The sequence below is a fragment of the Tympanuchus pallidicinctus genome, unplaced genomic scaffold (genome assembly GCF_026119805.1).
Source record: "Tympanuchus pallidicinctus isolate F22 unplaced genomic scaffold, pur_lepc_1.0 scaffold13, whole genome shotgun sequence".
In the NCBI taxonomy this organism is placed as follows: domain Eukaryota; kingdom Metazoa; phylum Chordata; class Aves; order Galliformes; family Phasianidae; genus Tympanuchus; species Tympanuchus pallidicinctus.
In genome coordinates, this window is record NW_026294648.1 from 3,559,635 (window position 1) to 3,577,276 (window position 17,642).

A 17,642-nucleotide genomic window follows, 5' to 3' on the forward strand; every position below is an offset into this window, starting at 1 on the left:
AAAAAACAGAGGTAATATGTACATGACACACAAGCAGTTAACTAGGAATTTTCTCAGCTCATTCCTAACATTTGCATTTGTGATCTTTTAGGGGAATGTGAAACTGAATTTGAAAAGTTTGATTATGAAGAAGGGGTTTTTTGATTGCTCTCGTTTGAGCATCATAAGGTCTGCTTCATGTACTGTATTATGAACTTTCCACTGCTGTTGTGAAAAGCAGGCTTGTGCCTTGCTGGGAATTTTCAGTAAGCAAATGTTGGCATTTCCTAACTCTGAGTGAGCCCAAAAGCCAGTGCTGAGGATTCGTGTGCGAAGGAGAGGTTTCCTTTGCCAACACTGGCCATGCTGGGTCAAGCAGCCTCCCTTTGGCTGGCAGAATGCATACAGACCCCTGCAGAAGGACAGCTGGAGCAGCGTTTTTATTCTGCTGACCTGACCTCCCTTCACCTCCCTCCTTTCCTCTCTCCCAGAGATCAAAAATTGCCGTCTACGAGAAAATGTGGTCTTACATGAAGTCGGCCGAGCCCTCCGTGTTCACCAAAACCACGGCGGATGGGGTGGCGAGGGTGCGCAAGTCCAAGGGGAAGTTTGCCTTCCTGCTGGAGTCGACGATGAACGAGTACATCGAGCAGCGCAAGCCCTGCGACACCATGAAAGTTGGAGGGAACCTGGATTCCAAGGGCTACGGGGTAGCCACCCCCAAAGGCTCAGCATTAAGGTGGGTGGAATAATATAACAATATCCATGTTGTTATAGTATTCCACCTACCCTGATGTATTGTGTTGTCATTTTCTTTCTTGTGGATTTTGAGGTAACTTTTAAAGTTTAAAAATCTTCAATATTCCATGGAGTTAAATAAGACGGTAAATTACGGTTTCGTTTATTTAATGCATCCTTTTTTTTTTTTAGTGCTCTCTTCGTGTTGTCCTTTCTGATTGTTTGTTGCTGTTTTAATTTTACAGTTCGATGGCTTTTTCAATTTAAATGGTAAAAGCCGAGTTAACCTGCCATACGTGACGAATGTTAACTGCATGATGTGGTGTTCTTGTTACTTTTTTTCTCAAAGACGATTTCCCCATCCCGCACACTTCAGTTTTGAGCAAATGTTATCCTCCATGCCACCTTCCAATATTTAACCCTGTATTTGCTGTACAAACATTTTTATAGCTCCACGTTCTGTGAAATTTTAGCCAATTTGTCCTCTTGTGCTCCTTTTTTTATACGTTACGATTTCCTAAGCATTTGTGCATTTTTCTTACAAGTTATGTTTTATCGTTTCAAGAAATGCTGTTAACCTGGCAGTATTAAAACTGAATGAGCAAGGCCTCTTGGACAAATTGAAAAACAAATGGTGGTACGACAAAGGAGAGTGCGGCAGCGGGGGAGGTGACTCCAAGGTCAGCCTCAATGTCACCACAATCGGGTACCTTAGTGGAGAGTAATCGGCAAGGCTGTTATTGTGCTCGCCAAGGAAAAAAACGCTCATCAAAACCATCCGAATCATTGCGATGGGGGAAAAAAAAAAGCCATTCACTTGCCCAGTAGCTCTTGTAAAGAAACAGCCATGTTCAATGGTGGCAGCAGTTTTTGGTCAAGCCTGTGAACCTCACTGAACTAACAGATAGCAAGCCCTGTGCTGGCGGGACCAGACCACAGCCCTAAGCACAGAGCTTCTCTCCTCTGTGACATAGGTTGGCTTAGGCTTACTTCTGAGAGACCTTGTCCACTGAGGATGGCTCCTTCCCCCATGCTCTGCTGGGGCTGGTCCCCAGCTTGGGGCTCTCTGCAGACACGGGCTGCTGTGCTAGGCGGCCTCAGAGCTGAGGCTGGTCTCAGAACTGAGCTGCTTCCTCTGCTGTAGGGGAGCTGCTGGCCCAGCGCGGGGTCACAAGGTAAGGGCTCAGCAATGACCACAGCAATGGCAGTAGCTGGGTGTTATCGGTCATCTTAGTGCAGGAATTACCAAGGAATTTAATTTCAATTTTGTTGCTCTACTAAAAACTTAAGCAATGACGGGAATCATCCATTAGTGGCAAGGTAATAGCAATAACAGCAACGTATAAGGAACTGGAGCTTGCAAGAGATGTTGTTTGCAGCAGTGAAGGGCGTTGAAATGATGCACTGAAGTGGAAATTAATCTTAAGGAAAGGTTTGGGTAGCTCTGCTCAGAGTCACCTGTGTATGACAGCGACCAGCCTTCTGCACACAGGAGCACTGCACTTGTGTTTGCTGTGCTTTTAGAAAATGGATTAAAATCCTGGCTTCAGAGTCATCAGTGTGGCATGTTCATGGGCTGAAGCCTCCCCTGTGCCAGGCAGCCTGTGCCTGAGCCACACTCCCTGAGATGCTCAAAGGAGATCCTGTACTGGAGGAGCTAACTGGTGTTGCCAGCTGACATCCTTAAGCTGGTAAAGAGAAGCAATAGCTAGAATGGGTTGGATGTTGTTAGTCACCTTGGGTACAGGAATTACCGGGATTTACTTTCATATACAGTTTTATATAAAAAAAATTGAGATTAATTTTTATAGCGGCTAGTGATAGTAAAGTCAGTTCCTTAAGGAACAATAACTTCTGTTCTCCCTTACAAAAATGCTTCAGCTTTGGTCAAAGATCAACAATAACAGCATTTTCAGCAAATCACGGTTTTGGACAATCGCTGCAAATTACTGCTGCATCCCATTAATATGAGTTGCATGCAGCTAGCTACCTAGGGAGTTCCTCAGCTCCTCATCTCTGGTATAGCAAAAGCCACTGAGTAGTAGTAAAAGGAAGGAAAAGGTCTTGCATCCTGGCTTGTCCAATGCCCACGTTTGCAGTGCACAACAGCAGCCTGCAGAGCTCTCACATGCTTTTTAGCTCAGTGGCTTATCCTTCATACAGCATTTTTATATAATGATAGACTTGCTGGTATATTAAATGTTTAATATTCTCCTGGGATCCAGCACTGCGTTTTCTAATACTGCCTCCATGGAAGCAAACTTTCGTATGAAGCAGCATCAATGAACTCCCTTGCTTTGAGTTCATTGAATTAAAACCAGGCAACTAATGCTTGCAGCCCTGAGGAAGTTGAAGAGGATTTCAAAAATGATCATAATTAGAGCAGGGTCATTCTTCTATTCTTGCTTGTGCTGAAGAAGCTTTTAAAAGAGCAGTGTCATTTATTAGCAAGCTCTGGCCTTGCTCGGTGGATGCTGAGAGGCACACCAGAACAGAGGAGCAAATGTGATGGGCAGGTAGGGAAGGGTGACTTGTTATTTCTGAGATGTAGTAAATCAAAAAGGGCTTCTTTTACAGCAAAATGGCTTTTCCTTTGAGGGAGCATTCTGCGGGCATTTAATCCTGCAGGCTCAGGCTGCACAGCACTTGGACAGGAGTACAGGCAGACAGACAGATGCCTTCCTCATCCATGCCAGCCCCAGGCCGCTCCCCTCTGTCCTCCCACCAGAGCCCTCATGCTCTCATATCCTATCTACACAGCTAATTCTCTGTACCAATGTGGCTTTATTAATAGGGGATCCCATGGGAGTCACTTTGGAGCTGTTCTTTTTTCCCTTTTCCCTTGGAGGAGGAGATGCTGAAGGAGACTGAATGAAGGAGGCAGTATCTGGGAGAACTGAGTGAATGATGGAGGTGATACCTGGGGATGACTGACTGGCAGCACCTGCTGAATCGCTGCTCGAGGCAGGCTGTGGGTGGCCACTGGAGGTGACCACATGGGGCCCATTGCTTGCTTGGGGCAGCTTTCTCTACTGGCAAAGCTAACAGAGCCCTTCTCTCAGCTTAGCCAGTAGAGACCTGGGCTTGGGGAGCAGCTGCCTGAGCAGGCCATCGACCCTGCCTGCCTCCAGTATGGTCTTGAGCTCTAGCTCATGCTGATGGAGTATTTGTCTGCCTGTGCCAGCACCCATTGCAATCCTGTGGAGCTCCCTCCCATGTGCATCCTTCCTGTGGTGCAGCATGCAAGTTCTGCACACAGTGCTGTGGGATTCTGAGCTGTAACTGTGAGTTTACCTCTTGTTACCGCATGTTCTTGGCCACTGGAAAATTACCCAGTGACTCCAAGTATCAACAGGATTTTGAGTCCTACGGTGGGAATCAGAAAAGGAGCTAAATGGCCTTTCTGAAAGTGTTTAAATCTACTCCATGACAAGCACATGGTGGGCACTGCACTGCCCTGCAGTGTCCTGGCTGCTGGGGCTGCCCTGGCAGGGGCTTCCACAGTCAGTGCTGGGATCCTCTGAGCATAAGTGGGTGTGCAATGCACATGTGGGGTGACTGACTTACCTGGTGCAGCATCCTGTACCTGCATCAACGTTTGTTCACTTCGCTCTCCTAAATGAGCATGAATTTAGGTTCATCCATTGGATTTGTGGCAAAATTACACCATATTCTCAACCTCTTATGCATGTCAGTTGTGTTCACAGTTGCGAGAGGACACAGAACAGCAGTTATAAAACAAATGTATTCCAGGAAATATGTTACAACATATTACCAGTTTGGAAACTAATTATTTTGTTTATTATACAATCCTATCATCTCATAGCTCAGTGATGGCTCAATAGGAATTTAACGAGAAATAGACGAAACAGGATGTAGGCAGCAGCAGCAGGATGAGTGACTTAAGGGAAACTAATTATTCAGTTGCATAGGAACAATTTTCTACTAAGATTAATTTCTATAGTTCTGCAGTTGAGACATTTCTTGTATTCTCATACTTTCATGGTAATGCTGAATGACAACCAGCACGGAAGGAAATTGTCTGAACGTAGCGTTTTACCAGCTTCACATGCCAGGAGTACTTCCTAATTATTTGACTTAATTTCTTTAATGTATTCTTTTTTAGGCTGTTATCTCTTTTGGAGAGCGTCTGTGAAATGGTACTTGATGCAACGCTGCTTCATTTTTTGGTCATTCCCTTTTAATCAGGAGATTACTTTTGCAGAGAGCTAGTTGAGTCCTGCCCTCAGAGCCTCACACTGTAAAGCACTGCATTTCCCAGCCCTTCTGAGACGAGAGCGGGGCCATTAGCGGACGGGATTTGTTCCCCCATCTTTCGCTGCTGTTTTGCTTTGATACATTTGCAGCACAGCAGTTAGCATTTGTGGCATCATTTTTTAAGTGGCATATTTTTAGAAGAAATCTACTTGGCATCATTTTAGATGATACCTGACATCTAAAGAGCACCACTGCCAAATGTGCGGTGCTTTATAGCGAACATTTGGGTTAATGGTGATCTTAAAAAGATGCAGCACAATTTATTTGAGCAATTTGTTGGAAATTACATTCAGCGGCGTGAATTTACTTGCCACCCATTCTGTAGGCCTGGGTTATGATCTGGAAAAAGATGGAAGGGCTGGTGAGAGCCAGCGGTGGTGGCACAGAGATCATTCCCACTCGGAGCTGGGAAAGTAGTGTGAAATTATTGCATTGTGCAACTGAGTGACAGAGCAAAGCAGTACTTTAATAAGATAATAACGCTTTTGGATGAAGATATCAAAATATGTGCTTAATTGACAGCTGTTATTTTATAGTGTATTAGGAAGCAAAACTGTGTATGTTTTATATCAACAGTAAAGTCTTAGTGCTATAAGAGTTCACTGGAGCATCTCGTTTACAGCATTGCCAGGACAGGGGGCCTGCCTTGTTTGCAGAAACTTCTGTGCTGCTGTGGAGCTCATGGGACAGCCATGGGTTTTACTGGGACAGCCACTAGGATAGTCAGGATGAGGACTGAGGGCAAGCAGGTTGCCCAGTCTGGAAGGAGCTGTTGGGCTCAGGGCTGGCATCGGAAGACTGTGTACCTTTTGTTTTGTCTGTGTAACCTTCAGCAAAACTGCCATGGGGACTTGCTTTGCTGCCTTGACAAGGAAATGTGCTTGTGCAGCGCTGACTGCGGTGGAGCAACCACACATTCTGCTTCACAGCCACAAGAATCCTCAGCAAAAGGCTTGTGAGTCATGCGTTTGTTTTGATAATACCTGTGGTGCTTAAGAGTTGTTTTCCATGAATTTCTTGCATGAGTCATTTATCCTGCATTGCAAGCGTCAGTGCGGGGAGAACTGGGGCAGGGCTCATTGGGCCTGGAGAAGGGAAAGGAGAAAGCAGCAGCTCCAAGTGGAGCTCCTAGGGCAGGAGCAGGACTTGTGCACTGAATGCCTGCATTCAGCTCTGCACTCGATTCTTTCCTCACCAATGGTAATGGTTGTCACATAAAATACAAAGGGAAAGATAAATGCTTCTCTTCTTCTTCTTCGAAGTAATTCTAACCTTCCAGCACTGAGCTCGCATGGAGGCAGGCACTCTGCGCGCACCAGCACTGTAGCCATGCTTTGCACACCTCTGGTTCATGCCAGCAACACGGCTGTCCCACGGTGCCTGCGTGCCTTCGGACCGAGCTGCAGGACCTGCAGCAGGAGCTGCAGAAGAAGCCATCGCAGGAGAAAAGTAGTTCACTGAAGATGGGGGAAAAAGTGGCTATGTCTAGAGGCAAGAGAAGGAAAAGGTGAGGGGGTACCCTGCACACAAGGTAAGTCGAGTCTCTTGCTCATATCCCCTCAGGCTAGGAAGGATGCAGGTAATGTCAGGAAGGCCCCACACTGCTGTGTCAGATGGTGTTGGCTGTAGCATAGCATGAAGGCCCCACCATCAAGCTGTTCCTGCCTGGCAGCAGTGCTGCCCACGCTCTCCCCACGGCTGTGTCTCAAGTCTCAGGCACTGCTACAAATGAACTACAGTGACTTGTTACGGGTTGCATTTCCTAATCCAATATGCATGTATTATTGCATTAGCACTTGGCACTTCTATTAAATTATGATCCTGTTAGTACAGAGTTTAATTTATTTGAGCTACGTTTATGAAACATATAAATATACTTTCCTAGAGACAGTTGCTGCTGCCAAACACAGACAGCGTACACTCTGCAGGTTCAGGTGGTGACACGTCTGGCTCGGTGCAGGTGTGTTCAGCACAGGTGTCGGTGGTGTGATGATGGCACCCTACAGTTACACTCGTCTTCCACGCTGCAGCAAATACAGCACCAGCCAAAACCTGGTTTGAAGTTGAACATCTAATGCCTGCATAGAAAACTCCACAGGTTCCATGAGGATGCAATAGGTGCTCCATGGTGCCTATAAGAATAGTAAGCAAGATCTCTTGAATTGACCAAAAGAACACTTTTTATGGAAAATCGTAGGAATGAAGACCAGAGCAAACATCTGTTAATGCAGCTACTAACTACTCAGCAGGAACTGTGGAAAACCATCCGCTGGGAGATCATCTGTGTAGCTTTCACATGGCCACTGTGCAGCCTGCAAGCTCTCCTTGTAGGCAGCTGCTGTCTGAGCAGAGGGATGAGCCGCCAGGCCACAGATGCCCTCTGCATCGACGCAGTCCTCGCAGGCTGCTGTACCACATCAAAACGGCAGCACGAGGCACAGCCCACACAGCCTTCTGGCTCTGATGAAACTGTTTGCATCCTGATTCATTCCGTGACACCTTTCGGTACTGAGAGGCAGAAAACAGGCAAGCAGTGCTGTGCCCTCCCTGACATCTCAAGTCAGCAACAGCCACTGGGGACACCGTTCTCCATCCCCGTCAGCAAGGGAACCACATCCGGTTGTGCCACTGAGAGCAAGAGTGAGAAAAACCCTTCTGCTGGAGGATTTAACGCTGTGACTGATGTCTCTGAGCACAACGCCAGCCGTCAGCGTGCGGCGTATTTCTTAGGTGGCTGGGGATGTATGGGACTCGAGGTGCCTACTTTTAATCTTCTGATTTTGAAGGCTCTTTGTCTTTTCGAACAAGACAGCTTTCTCTTCTGTCCCATCCTCTGCCCAGCCATAAAACATTTCAGTCCCTAAGATGTCATGAACTGTGTAAAGGAATGTTGGAGTGCTTGTTTCTTAAAAAAAAAAAACAAACAAAGACATACCTGGTGCTTTCGTAATGAATAGTCACTGCTCAGTGTGAGATACAGAAGATCACTTTCTGAGGCAAACATAAATAGGAATAGTGAATGACTGTGTTTTCAGGACTTTGCTCATGTCTGCTTTGAGTGCCCTGCAACCGTGGGCTTTAAACATGCACAGAGAGTTTTAATATCAAGTCCATTTCCAGCCTAAATCTTCCCCATCCTTTACATGTGGATGCAGAGCAAAACAAGAAACTGTGGCATGGAGATGCTGCTAAATTGGTAAATTATGACAGACCGTATCTTGAGAGAGAGCTGATCTAGGAAAGAGCAGAAAGCTTGGGCAATGCATTCACCCTCTGGTCAGAAATTATTTCAGTAATAAGATTTGACAAAAAGTCCTTTCAGTAGTTACAGATCAGGCCAGGATTTATAGAGCTTGGGGGGATAAAGTGCCTTATTTGATTTAGACGGGTCTTTAACCTCGAGCAGTGCCCTCCAGAGAACGGTGCTGGATTTGGTGTCTCTTCCTGGATTCTTTCTGTCTTTCTATTTTAATGACGTTAGTGAGATTTGTGTGGTGCACTGTCAGGTTGAGAGGAGTGCTGGGGTTGATGCCTGCCTCCGCCGGTGCCCCTCGCCCAGCTCAGTGTCTGGGTGCTGGTGATGTCAGCAGCTCCAGCAGTGCTTCAGCCAGTGAGGACAGCTGCAGGCAGAAGAAACAAGCGGAATTTGTGCTGCAGGTGTTGGAGCGCTCTAAATATGTCAGATTCCTAAATTAAAGGGATTAAGAAAGAAAGAACACAGATTAAAAGCAAAACCAGCTGAATGAGCACTTTACAGTGTGCTCATGGAGACCTGGTGCAGTGTTGGGCTTTCTCCTCCTTCATGTCACTGAGATTTGTGTGGGAGGTGAAGGCCCCTCAAGAAAGCTGCATTTTGTGTTGCTCAGCAAGGCATTAGCACCAAGTGAGGATGTCATTCTTCATTAATCTTGCTGTCTTCAGAGGGACAGATTTGCCAGAAACCTCCTGTGGCTTTTTGTTGCTCGGATCCCACAGACTGGCCATAAAAATGGCCTCACCAGATACATCACACCAGATTTACAGCTGGTCTGTGCCCATGCAGTGTAATGCAGCTGTGGCCCAGGAGTGCCCTTGGCTGTGACGTTGCTTACCCTGATGCACCTCACACCACAGGGCCAGGGTATGTGAGAACACAAACAGCTTGGTTGTAAATGCCACGTCCCTAATGTGCATCCGTGCTTCCACAGGACTTCTCCACTCGGAGTCTGTTGGCATCTGGAAAGGAAAATAAAAGGACCTTCTGTGGACTATTCAGGATTTCATGCTGTGAGAGATGTGGTTCTGAGTACACTGGGAACGGCATCTTCAGGCACTCAGCCAGACTTGTTTGCAGTGGACAGGCTCCAGCTGGCCTTGTGCACTGTGCATTTGGAGCCCTCCACCTGGGGAGGAGAATCCCCATTGCCACTGGCCCCAGATTTCCTATCCTCAGCACAGCTCGTGTTCAGCCTTGGAAGCAGATGCAAATACCCCTTTGGGTGACCCTGGGGACACAGCAGCTCCCAAGCTGCCCACTGGGGCACCATAGGAGCAGGCTGGGCCTGGTGGCATTGCTGCAGCTCAGCCCCTGCTGCCATGGGCCCCCAGCTGGGCCACAGGAAAGAAAAGGATGCTCTCCAAACCAGAGGAGCTCTCACTGGTGATGTTCTGCTCTCCCTTCAGCTTGTGGGTCACTTCCTCACCCTCTGCTCCCAAAAATGCTACTTTTGGACTCTCCAGATTTTGCAAGCAACAGTGCTGAGACAACACCGTGTACCCTGCACACAGATAATCTATAAAACATTAGAAGATGGCTGGTAGTGGGTGAAGGAACAACTGCAGATTGAAGTCTATAAAAGCTAGGTGGTAAGAGCCCAGTGCTGGGGACACTGAGTGTGGCCCTGATGGAGTTCTGCCAGGAGCCTCTCAGTGTTTGCCTCTTTGTGGTGCTCTTTTCTGAGCAATTTCATCTAAAAATCCTAGATTAATCATGAGCAGTTCTTCATCTGGTTTGAAGGGAGCAATGTGCTGTTTGCAGCGTTCATTTGCTGTCCTTGGCAATGATCATTTTTGGGTATAACACTTATATTACATCAATTAGAGCATAGAATTAAATCTTAAATCTTTATTGATTGCAAGTAATAAACATAACTGCAGTGTTGCAGAGAGTTTATGCCATGCAAGCACTAGTTACCCACAGCTGGTGAGCATCTGGGGTGAGTGGGTGAGGTGTTTCAGTCACATCTGAGTTGTGCTCTTGAGGCACCCTGGCCATAGTTCCCTCCTGCTGTGATGAGTGAGGGCCCAGCCAGGCACTGGGCTATCAGTGTGTCCCACCACTTCTTCCTGCAAAATGACACTTTCCTGGCAAGGCTGGCAATGGAGATGGTGTTCTCATAAACTAAAAGCACCTTTTCCAAGAAGCAGCTCAGCCTCGGTGGTTGTTCAGCAGTGCACTGGCACATCACTGCCGTGGGCAGGAATGGGAAGCTGAGCAGTGGAAGCGCCAGCCTGGCGGTGTTGGCAGCCGTCCGAGGGGCTTCACTGCCATGTGCTCCCACAGCATGCAGTGACAACACTGGATAGCATCTGGCACTGAGCATCTGCTTTCGATAGGTGAAGGTAAAACCACAGAAGCGGACGTAAGAGGTCATTAATCAAATTAAAAACCTGTTATGGTTTATAATTCGTGAAGCGCATTTTACCTGCTAACATTTGAGTCTGATAAAGAACTGTTTCTTTGGTAATTCATTTACTTTTCTTCAACTTCAAGTTCATTCTGGCCAGAAAGAAAAAATCACCATGCCACAGCCCTTCTTAACAGAGTAAAAAAGACTGCAACTAAGCTGAAACTTAGTGCTGAGGCACTGCAGCAAGAGCTGGGCAAGTCCTTCAGACAGGGAGATAGTGTCATGAAGAGAAGGAAAAAGAGAGAGAGGATGGGTTCTGTCTCAAAGCATTTTCCATATCCGTGCAATGGAAAAATAATCAGATAACAAAGCAGAAATGCAGTAAAAGCTCTGCAATTTGCACATAGCAACTCTTTCTTTTGATGGATTATCACACCTGTAAGCATGGGGAACATACCCAGGCTGGAAGCCGTGCTGTGTTTGTGCCAGGAGGGGACAAGGAGGTGCCACAGCAATTCTGACATTTAGAGGGGAAGTAGCCAGGATTTAGAAACGGAACCAGAAGCCCAAGGGACACAGACCAAGGGAGTGGTTTCAAAGAGTGAAAGTACAGTGCCTTTCAGAAATCACACCACCAGCACTGTCCTGTGCTCTGGGCAGACAGAAGCAGGATCTGGGGCTGGCATCCCAAGCCAGGAGGGGCTGAAATGTGCAGAAAGGATCCTGGGGGTCTGAGCCCCTCACAGCTGTGGGAAGAGCCAGTGGGTACCTTGGAGGCACCCGGCCTGTGGGGACAGAGCAGCACCTCTTGTCTTCTGGCTGTAAGGAGTGGGTGCTCACACCAACACCTGCATGACCAGGAGCAGGGAAACCAGACTGCTGAGAGCAGTAAAAACCGTCTCTGTCCCAGGTGTAAAATAGTGTTTGCAGCAGACTCTTAGAAAGCATCAACTGTAGCAAATGGCTTAGTTTGCCAGTGGGGCACTGTTGTTCGGCATAGGGCTACTGGTACCATTCCCCTTGTCTCAAGACTTCCAGTCTTACATGGACATTAGCAACCAAACTCTTCAGTGGCATCTGGGAAAGCCCAGCAGCTCCGACCTCGCATGGTTACACTGAGCTCAGCCAAATCTGGTTGTGAAAAAAACACAGAATCAAACAAAATTCTTCTGCTGTGGTGAGGAAGAAAACCGCAGCAAGTCTGTGCCCTGACTACTGTCCCACACCAAGGGATTCTGGCGGCCTGATCCCACTCACTACAGCTCGCTTTGCTGGTATACAGAGCACAGAGAGCTCGAGATCTCAACCCCTGAAAACTTCACTTTCATAAAAGCAGCCAAACTAATCAGCAGCTGGTCTGGAAACCACACAGGGAAGATGAAAAAGAATCCCATCATAAATTAAAGGCAGAGGAAAGGCAGCCGAATCCACCAGGGAAAGGGCTAAGGACCTCACAGAGCATCCCGTACAGCCCCAGAACAGTGACCTAATTAAAGAAGCAGCTGGAAAGCACATCGTCATCCCAGGGAAAAGATGAAGAAATGTCTTTTGAGAGAGACCCAGAAACAGTGCAGGGGATCCCCTGAGCCACCTGTGTTGTGCCCAAGCGTGTCAGTGGCTTGGATGCAGCCTTCCTAATGCAAACGGTGCCAGGATCAAGCTATGAGAAGAAACCTTCCTGCAGCAAGCACAGAAAAACCTTCCCATATTTTGAGTACCGGGCAAAAGCCTGAATCTGCCCCCGAATCCCAACCCTTTCCATGTGGTGGACTTTGGTACAGGTGGGTGCCCACCATCCTGCACACTCAGTGCTGGAGCCAGGGGAGCCGCGTGGCCACCTGGGGCTGTGACCAGCAAAGGCAAATTCCCCTCTGTTTGGTTAAGACAATTTTAGTTTACTTTTATATATATATATACTTCTTTTTAGCAGTTGCGTGTGCACAATTAACTGCAATCTTGGCTTTAAGAAAAATAATAAAGCGCCCTAATTAGCATGTTAAGCCTTCTCATTTCCCAGTACTGTATAATGTTGTGAAAGCTAATTTATAATGTATTGGATGTTATGCAAATTCTCTGTGTTCCGTAAGGGGTTTATAAAGGCATGCAAATTAAAAATAGCGTTTGGAATGGGACTGGGGGGAGGGGGAAATTTGCACAGTATAATATGCAGAGGAGCGAGAAAGGTGTTTATAAGCCTCTCCCCATTGTTTGTGCATTCTCAGCCGCACGATGCTTTTCAGAGCAGGGAGATGCGCTGCATAAAATCCCTCCAAAGCGGATCGTTTTAAAATGGAATGTGGAATGAAAGCGCCGTCCTCCAGGCGGTGAGCCACCCGCTCGCTGCTTGCAGCACGAGGTGATGCAGCCTGCGGTTGCTGGGACCGGCGGTCCCCGCACAGCGGCGCGGTGTCAACGAGGATGAAAGCTCGCAGCCCGGTGTGGGCACACGATCCCAGCCTTCCCTCAGCCACAAAGGTGTTTGGAGCGGGGCTGCTGGGCTTGCTGTCTGTTAGTGCCACCGAGGTGCCGTGGACCGGGCCCTCCGGCGCCACAGAGCTGCTGCCAGTGCTGGGCTGGGCAACGGGGCGATTGGGCTCGCTTTGTTTCTCCTACCCTCATTTAACAGTGAGTGCCGATTACTCAAAGCGATATGGGCAGGACCTGGTAATATAGCGTTGCTGTAGCGTTAACTTAAGGGGATGATCCAGTTGCCTGCAGTGTAAATACTTTGTGGCCAGGAACCCTGCTTTATCGCTTTGTATAGTTTTAAAGTAGTTTAAAGCTTGAATAACATAAAATAACATAATATAATGTTATTTATGTTATTTCCCACGTGAAGAACTCCTGTAAACCTTGCAGTATTGAAACTCAGTGAACAAGGCATCTTAGACAAGCTGAAAAACAAATGGTGGTACGATAAGGGTGAATGTGGAGCCAAGGACTCCGGAAGTAAGGTCAGTCGCTGAAGGTCTTTTCGTACTGATTAGCAATCACATTTTGACCCACTGTTTGTGTATACAGAGAATGACTTTCAAAAGTTGCTATGTGCATTTCGAAGGTTGAAAGAAAAGAATAGAAAACAATTGTTAAGTCTCCGAAAATGACCGCAGTTTTTCTTACATGCAGTAACAGACTTTAGTTGTAAGTATGTTTTGCTATTTAGTAATTTGCTGCACAGACATGGAAGGAGAATCCCCCAGAGAGCTCGGAGCTGCCTCCCTCATTTGAATTTGCAAGTTTCCTCTCAGTCAGGGTGTTTTATTCAGGCCAGCATCTTTTTCCTTATTATTATTTTCAGTTTGATTGAAGGCCTACAATTTGTTTCAAAATTGTAACATAGATCCTATAGAGCGCAGTCTGCAAAACAGTCACATGCTTGCAAAGGGTAGACGAGTTCAGGACAGAGCCCTGGTGAGGAAGAAGCTCCTTTCCTGCCCTATTTTCCCCTACAGTTCAAAATGTGTTTAGCTGAATTTTGGAGCTGTTTTTGGCGACTCTGTCTGCCGTTCCCTTTCCACCTGGACCCGTTTTGCTGCTGCACAGCCGCTGCCAGCTGTGTGCCCAGTCCCACAGGGACGCCACGTGGGCAGGTCCGGCTGCATCAGCCGTGCTGGGTTTGCAGCAAACACTCATTTGAGCCATTCAGTTTAAGCTATATTAGGATTTCATTGTTGTTTTTTTTTCCTTAATGCCTATATAGCCACTGAGGATAACAACACCGGGGTGAAGGAGGCTTTCAAAGGCACCTCTAGGAGTTGTCCTGCTGACATCAGCACAGCTCCCTCGTGCCCTTGGAAACGCTCACTGTAACTGTTTCCCCCCCAAAATGCTCCCAATTTGGAGGCCCCTCCCCATGTCAGGCTTCATTCAGCATTCCAACCGAGCCAGCAAGCTGCTGCCCTGCTTTCAGCTGGGCTGGGGGCTGCTTGGGGTACAGTCCTGGATCTGCTCTGGGAGATGAAGGGAATCTGAGCAGAGTCCCTGCAGCAATTGACAAGAGGCAGAAATGAGCAGTATTTCAGATCTCAGCGCAGGCTGTTTGCTAAAATGCATCTATCTATCTGAACTGCCTATTTAGATACAAGACAGACGCATACAAAGTGCATCCTCCTTTATTCTGAGTACGTGGAAGGTTGGATGCCCCTGGAGATAGCCACACACTGTCTGGGAACACCTGGGCTTACTTTGCCTTTCAGCTCAGGCATGAACCAGCAGCATCTCCCATGTGCAGCAGCAAAAGGGTTGTATTCTTGCTTAATCTCAGTACAAAATCCTGGTTTTTAAAATGAAAGCCTTCTCCCCGCCCCTTTATTTGCCATGTCCTGAAGGGATGCAAATCCCAGGCAGCATATTTTGCAATGCAGTAATGTTTTCTGCTCCCTGCAGGTGCTGTCTTAGCTTAGGGCTCTCCTGACCTTAGCCCAGCTGACCATCTTCCTAGGGTTGGTTTTTTTTTTATAAACTGTTGGGAAAAAAAGGTAGAAAAGTTTAGCAGTGTGTATCTCTCTAGTTATATCTACATTCACCAAAGCCAGGCATCTAGTGGCTTGGGTTTTTCTGTTTTACTTCCATAATGCGAGAACCTGCTACTTTAAGTAGCCCTGGGCTGTCCGCTAGAGCTTCCCAAAGGTGCCCTGGCCTCCAGCTTTGCCCTGGGGCAGTGAAGGCCTGGGGAAGCCAATGGCAAAAAATCCTATTGACTTCCACATGGCCGAGGTTTTGCTTGGCAACCGGCGCAGGACAGAGCAGCTCCTGCTGCCATCCCTGTCCCGCGGGGCCAGCGGCACCAGTAGGGTCACGCAGTGACCACAGCGGGTAAGGCTGTTGGGTTGTGTGGGGATGGGGGGGATTTGGGCTTGATTGGAAAGTTTGTACCGTGTGTGTCATTGTTGGGACTGAGTGCAAAGTAACCTGCTTTCTGTCTGCTTCTTTCTCACAGCAAAACTAACGGTGTGGTTCGTTTCTCTTAGGACAAGACCAGTGCTCTGAGCCTGAGCAATGTGGCCGGGGTTTTCTATATTCTTGTCGGAGGCCTTGGGCTGGCCATGATGGTGGCTTTAATCGAGTTTTGTTACAAGTCTCGGGCAGAGTCCAAGCGAATGAAACTCACCAAGAACACCCAAAACTTTAAGCCTGCTCCCACCACCAATACCCAGAATTACGCTACGTACAGAGAAGGCTACAATGTGTATGGCACAGAAAGCGTGAAAATCTAGGGGTACGAGTAAGGTCCAGTCAACTAGAAATCCTCTTCCTTAACTTCTGTGTGTTCTTCTAACTTCTGTGGGGATTTAAGTGAGCCTTTCCCTGCACAGGAGCAGGCTGCTCTGGGGGCTCCGGGCTGCAGCAAAGATCCCCAGCAATCTGTGGCTCGCTCAGCCCACGTCTTTTGTTAAGAAACAGCTGCATGGGCAGCCAGGGAGAAGCATCCCGGGGGTGGGAAATGCCTCAGGCACTCAGTGCTGCTGTGCTGCCTGCAGGGAAGCAGGACAGGGGCTTCCCCGCTCTGTCAGAGCTCCACGCTGCCTCCTTCCCCGTGCAGGTTGGTTCCTTGCTGTCTCATGAGGTCTTCTCAGAGGAGACAAATGAAGTCTTGTTTTTGTTGCAGATCCTCGCTCTGACAGCGTGCAGGAGGAGAAGCAGCAGAGAATGTGGCTACTTCATGGATTCGGACCACCTGAGCCAGTCGCACTCTAGCCGAGGTGTCAGGTATGACACGCATTGATGATGGTGCAATGAACTTTTAATAGGAAAAACTGATTTTTTTCCTTCAGTGCCTTATGGAAGACTCTGAGACTCACAACAATGCAAAACCATCACTGAAATATTCTTGCTTTGCTTGAAAAAAGAAAAAGAAAAAAGAAAAGGAAAGAGAAGAAAAGAAAGGAAGAAAAGAAAGGAAGAAAAGAAAGGAAGAGGAAAAGGAAGAGGAAAAGGAAGAGGAAAGGAAAGGAGAGGAAAGGAGAGGAAAGGAGAGGAAAGGAGAGGAAAGGAGAGGAAAGGAGAGGAAAGGAAAGGAAAGGAAAGGAAAGGAAAGGAAAGGAAAGGAAAGGAAAGGAAAGGAAAGGAAAGGAAAGGAAAGGAAAGGAAAGGAAAGGAAAGGAAAGGAAAGGAAAGGAAAGGAAAGGAAAGGAAAGGAAAGGAAAGGAAAGGAAAGGAAAGGAAAGGAAAGGAAAGGAAAGAGGAAAAAAAAGAAAAAGAAAAAGAAAAAGAAAAGAGAGGAAAAGACAAAAGAGGAAAAGGAAATGAAAGAAAGTGAAGAAAAAGCAAAGGAAAGGACTGCTAACAAGATCTTAGTATTGAGAAAAAAAAAAATCTTGTAAAAAAATCAGTGCAACAAAAGCCATTCTTTGATACCACTGCACAGAAACTGAACTCGAGTCCCGAGCGCGCGGCCGCGGTGCGGTGCTGGCAGCTGTGGGCACGCGGCTCCGGCAGCATCGCACCCAGCCTGGCCCCAGCACAGCCGCCCGGGACCCGGCGCCCGTGGTTCTGAGCCGCTCTCAGCTGTCGGAGCTCTTCTGTATATCAGCGAAGAACACCTGAAGAAAAGAAAATGTGCATTAAATACAGCTAAGGTCACTGACTGTGAATCTGTAAATCCAAGAGAAAGCAATCTGTGGAACTGCATGTCCTGCTTCCAGACCAGTAAATTCATTTCCTTGACAAGGTAGCTAAGTGCAGGCAGAAATATTGTATTCCTTTGTTTTTCTATCATCGGGCATACCTACAGGTGCTTTATTAAAACAATATTGGGTGGCTTTAAACAAAACAACAAGCGACGTGCTGTTTAGGTTCAGACCATATATCTCTTTTCTTGCTGTGCATCTGCATTTTAATTCAGTGTTGAATATCAAGCAACGAAGCAAGAGAAGCGCAGGTTAGTTTTTCCCAGGCCCGCTTCTGCCTCGCACCGGGTTCCTCCCAGCTCGCAGTGTGCTCAGCTAAATGCTTCTCGGCAACAGTTTCAAACCGGAGCAGGGAGCAGCCCCCGAGCCGCCCCGCCGTGCTGGGAGATGCACAGCCCTGCCCCAGCAA

At 47.5% G+C, this 17,642-nt stretch overlaps 1 protein-coding gene across 9 annotated transcripts in view; it reads left to right on the forward strand.

The window, feature by feature from the left end:
• Nucleotides 1-16,712, forward strand: part of GRIA3 (glutamate ionotropic receptor AMPA type subunit 3) — a 144,175-nt gene extending 127,463 nt beyond the window's left edge. For 6 of the 9 annotated variants that reach the window (XM_052673028.1, XM_052673027.1, XM_052673033.1 and 3 more), the window contains 4 exons: nucleotides 471-718; nucleotides 13,444-13,558; nucleotides 15,575-15,822; nucleotides 16,213-16,712. In XM_052673028.1, the coding sequence (XP_052528988.1) occupies nucleotides 471-718; nucleotides 13,444-13,558; nucleotides 15,575-15,820 (609 nt within the window). In that variant the 3' untranslated portion in view covers nucleotides 15,821-15,822; nucleotides 16,213-16,712. Of the gene's footprint in view, nucleotides 1-470; nucleotides 719-1,282; nucleotides 1,398-13,443; nucleotides 15,823-16,212 lie in introns of those variants that run through there. The other 3 variants (XR_008204141.1, XM_052673034.1, XM_052673029.1) reach the window with 3 other exon arrangements.
• The last annotated feature ends 930 nt before the right edge of the window (nucleotides 16,713-17,642 follow it).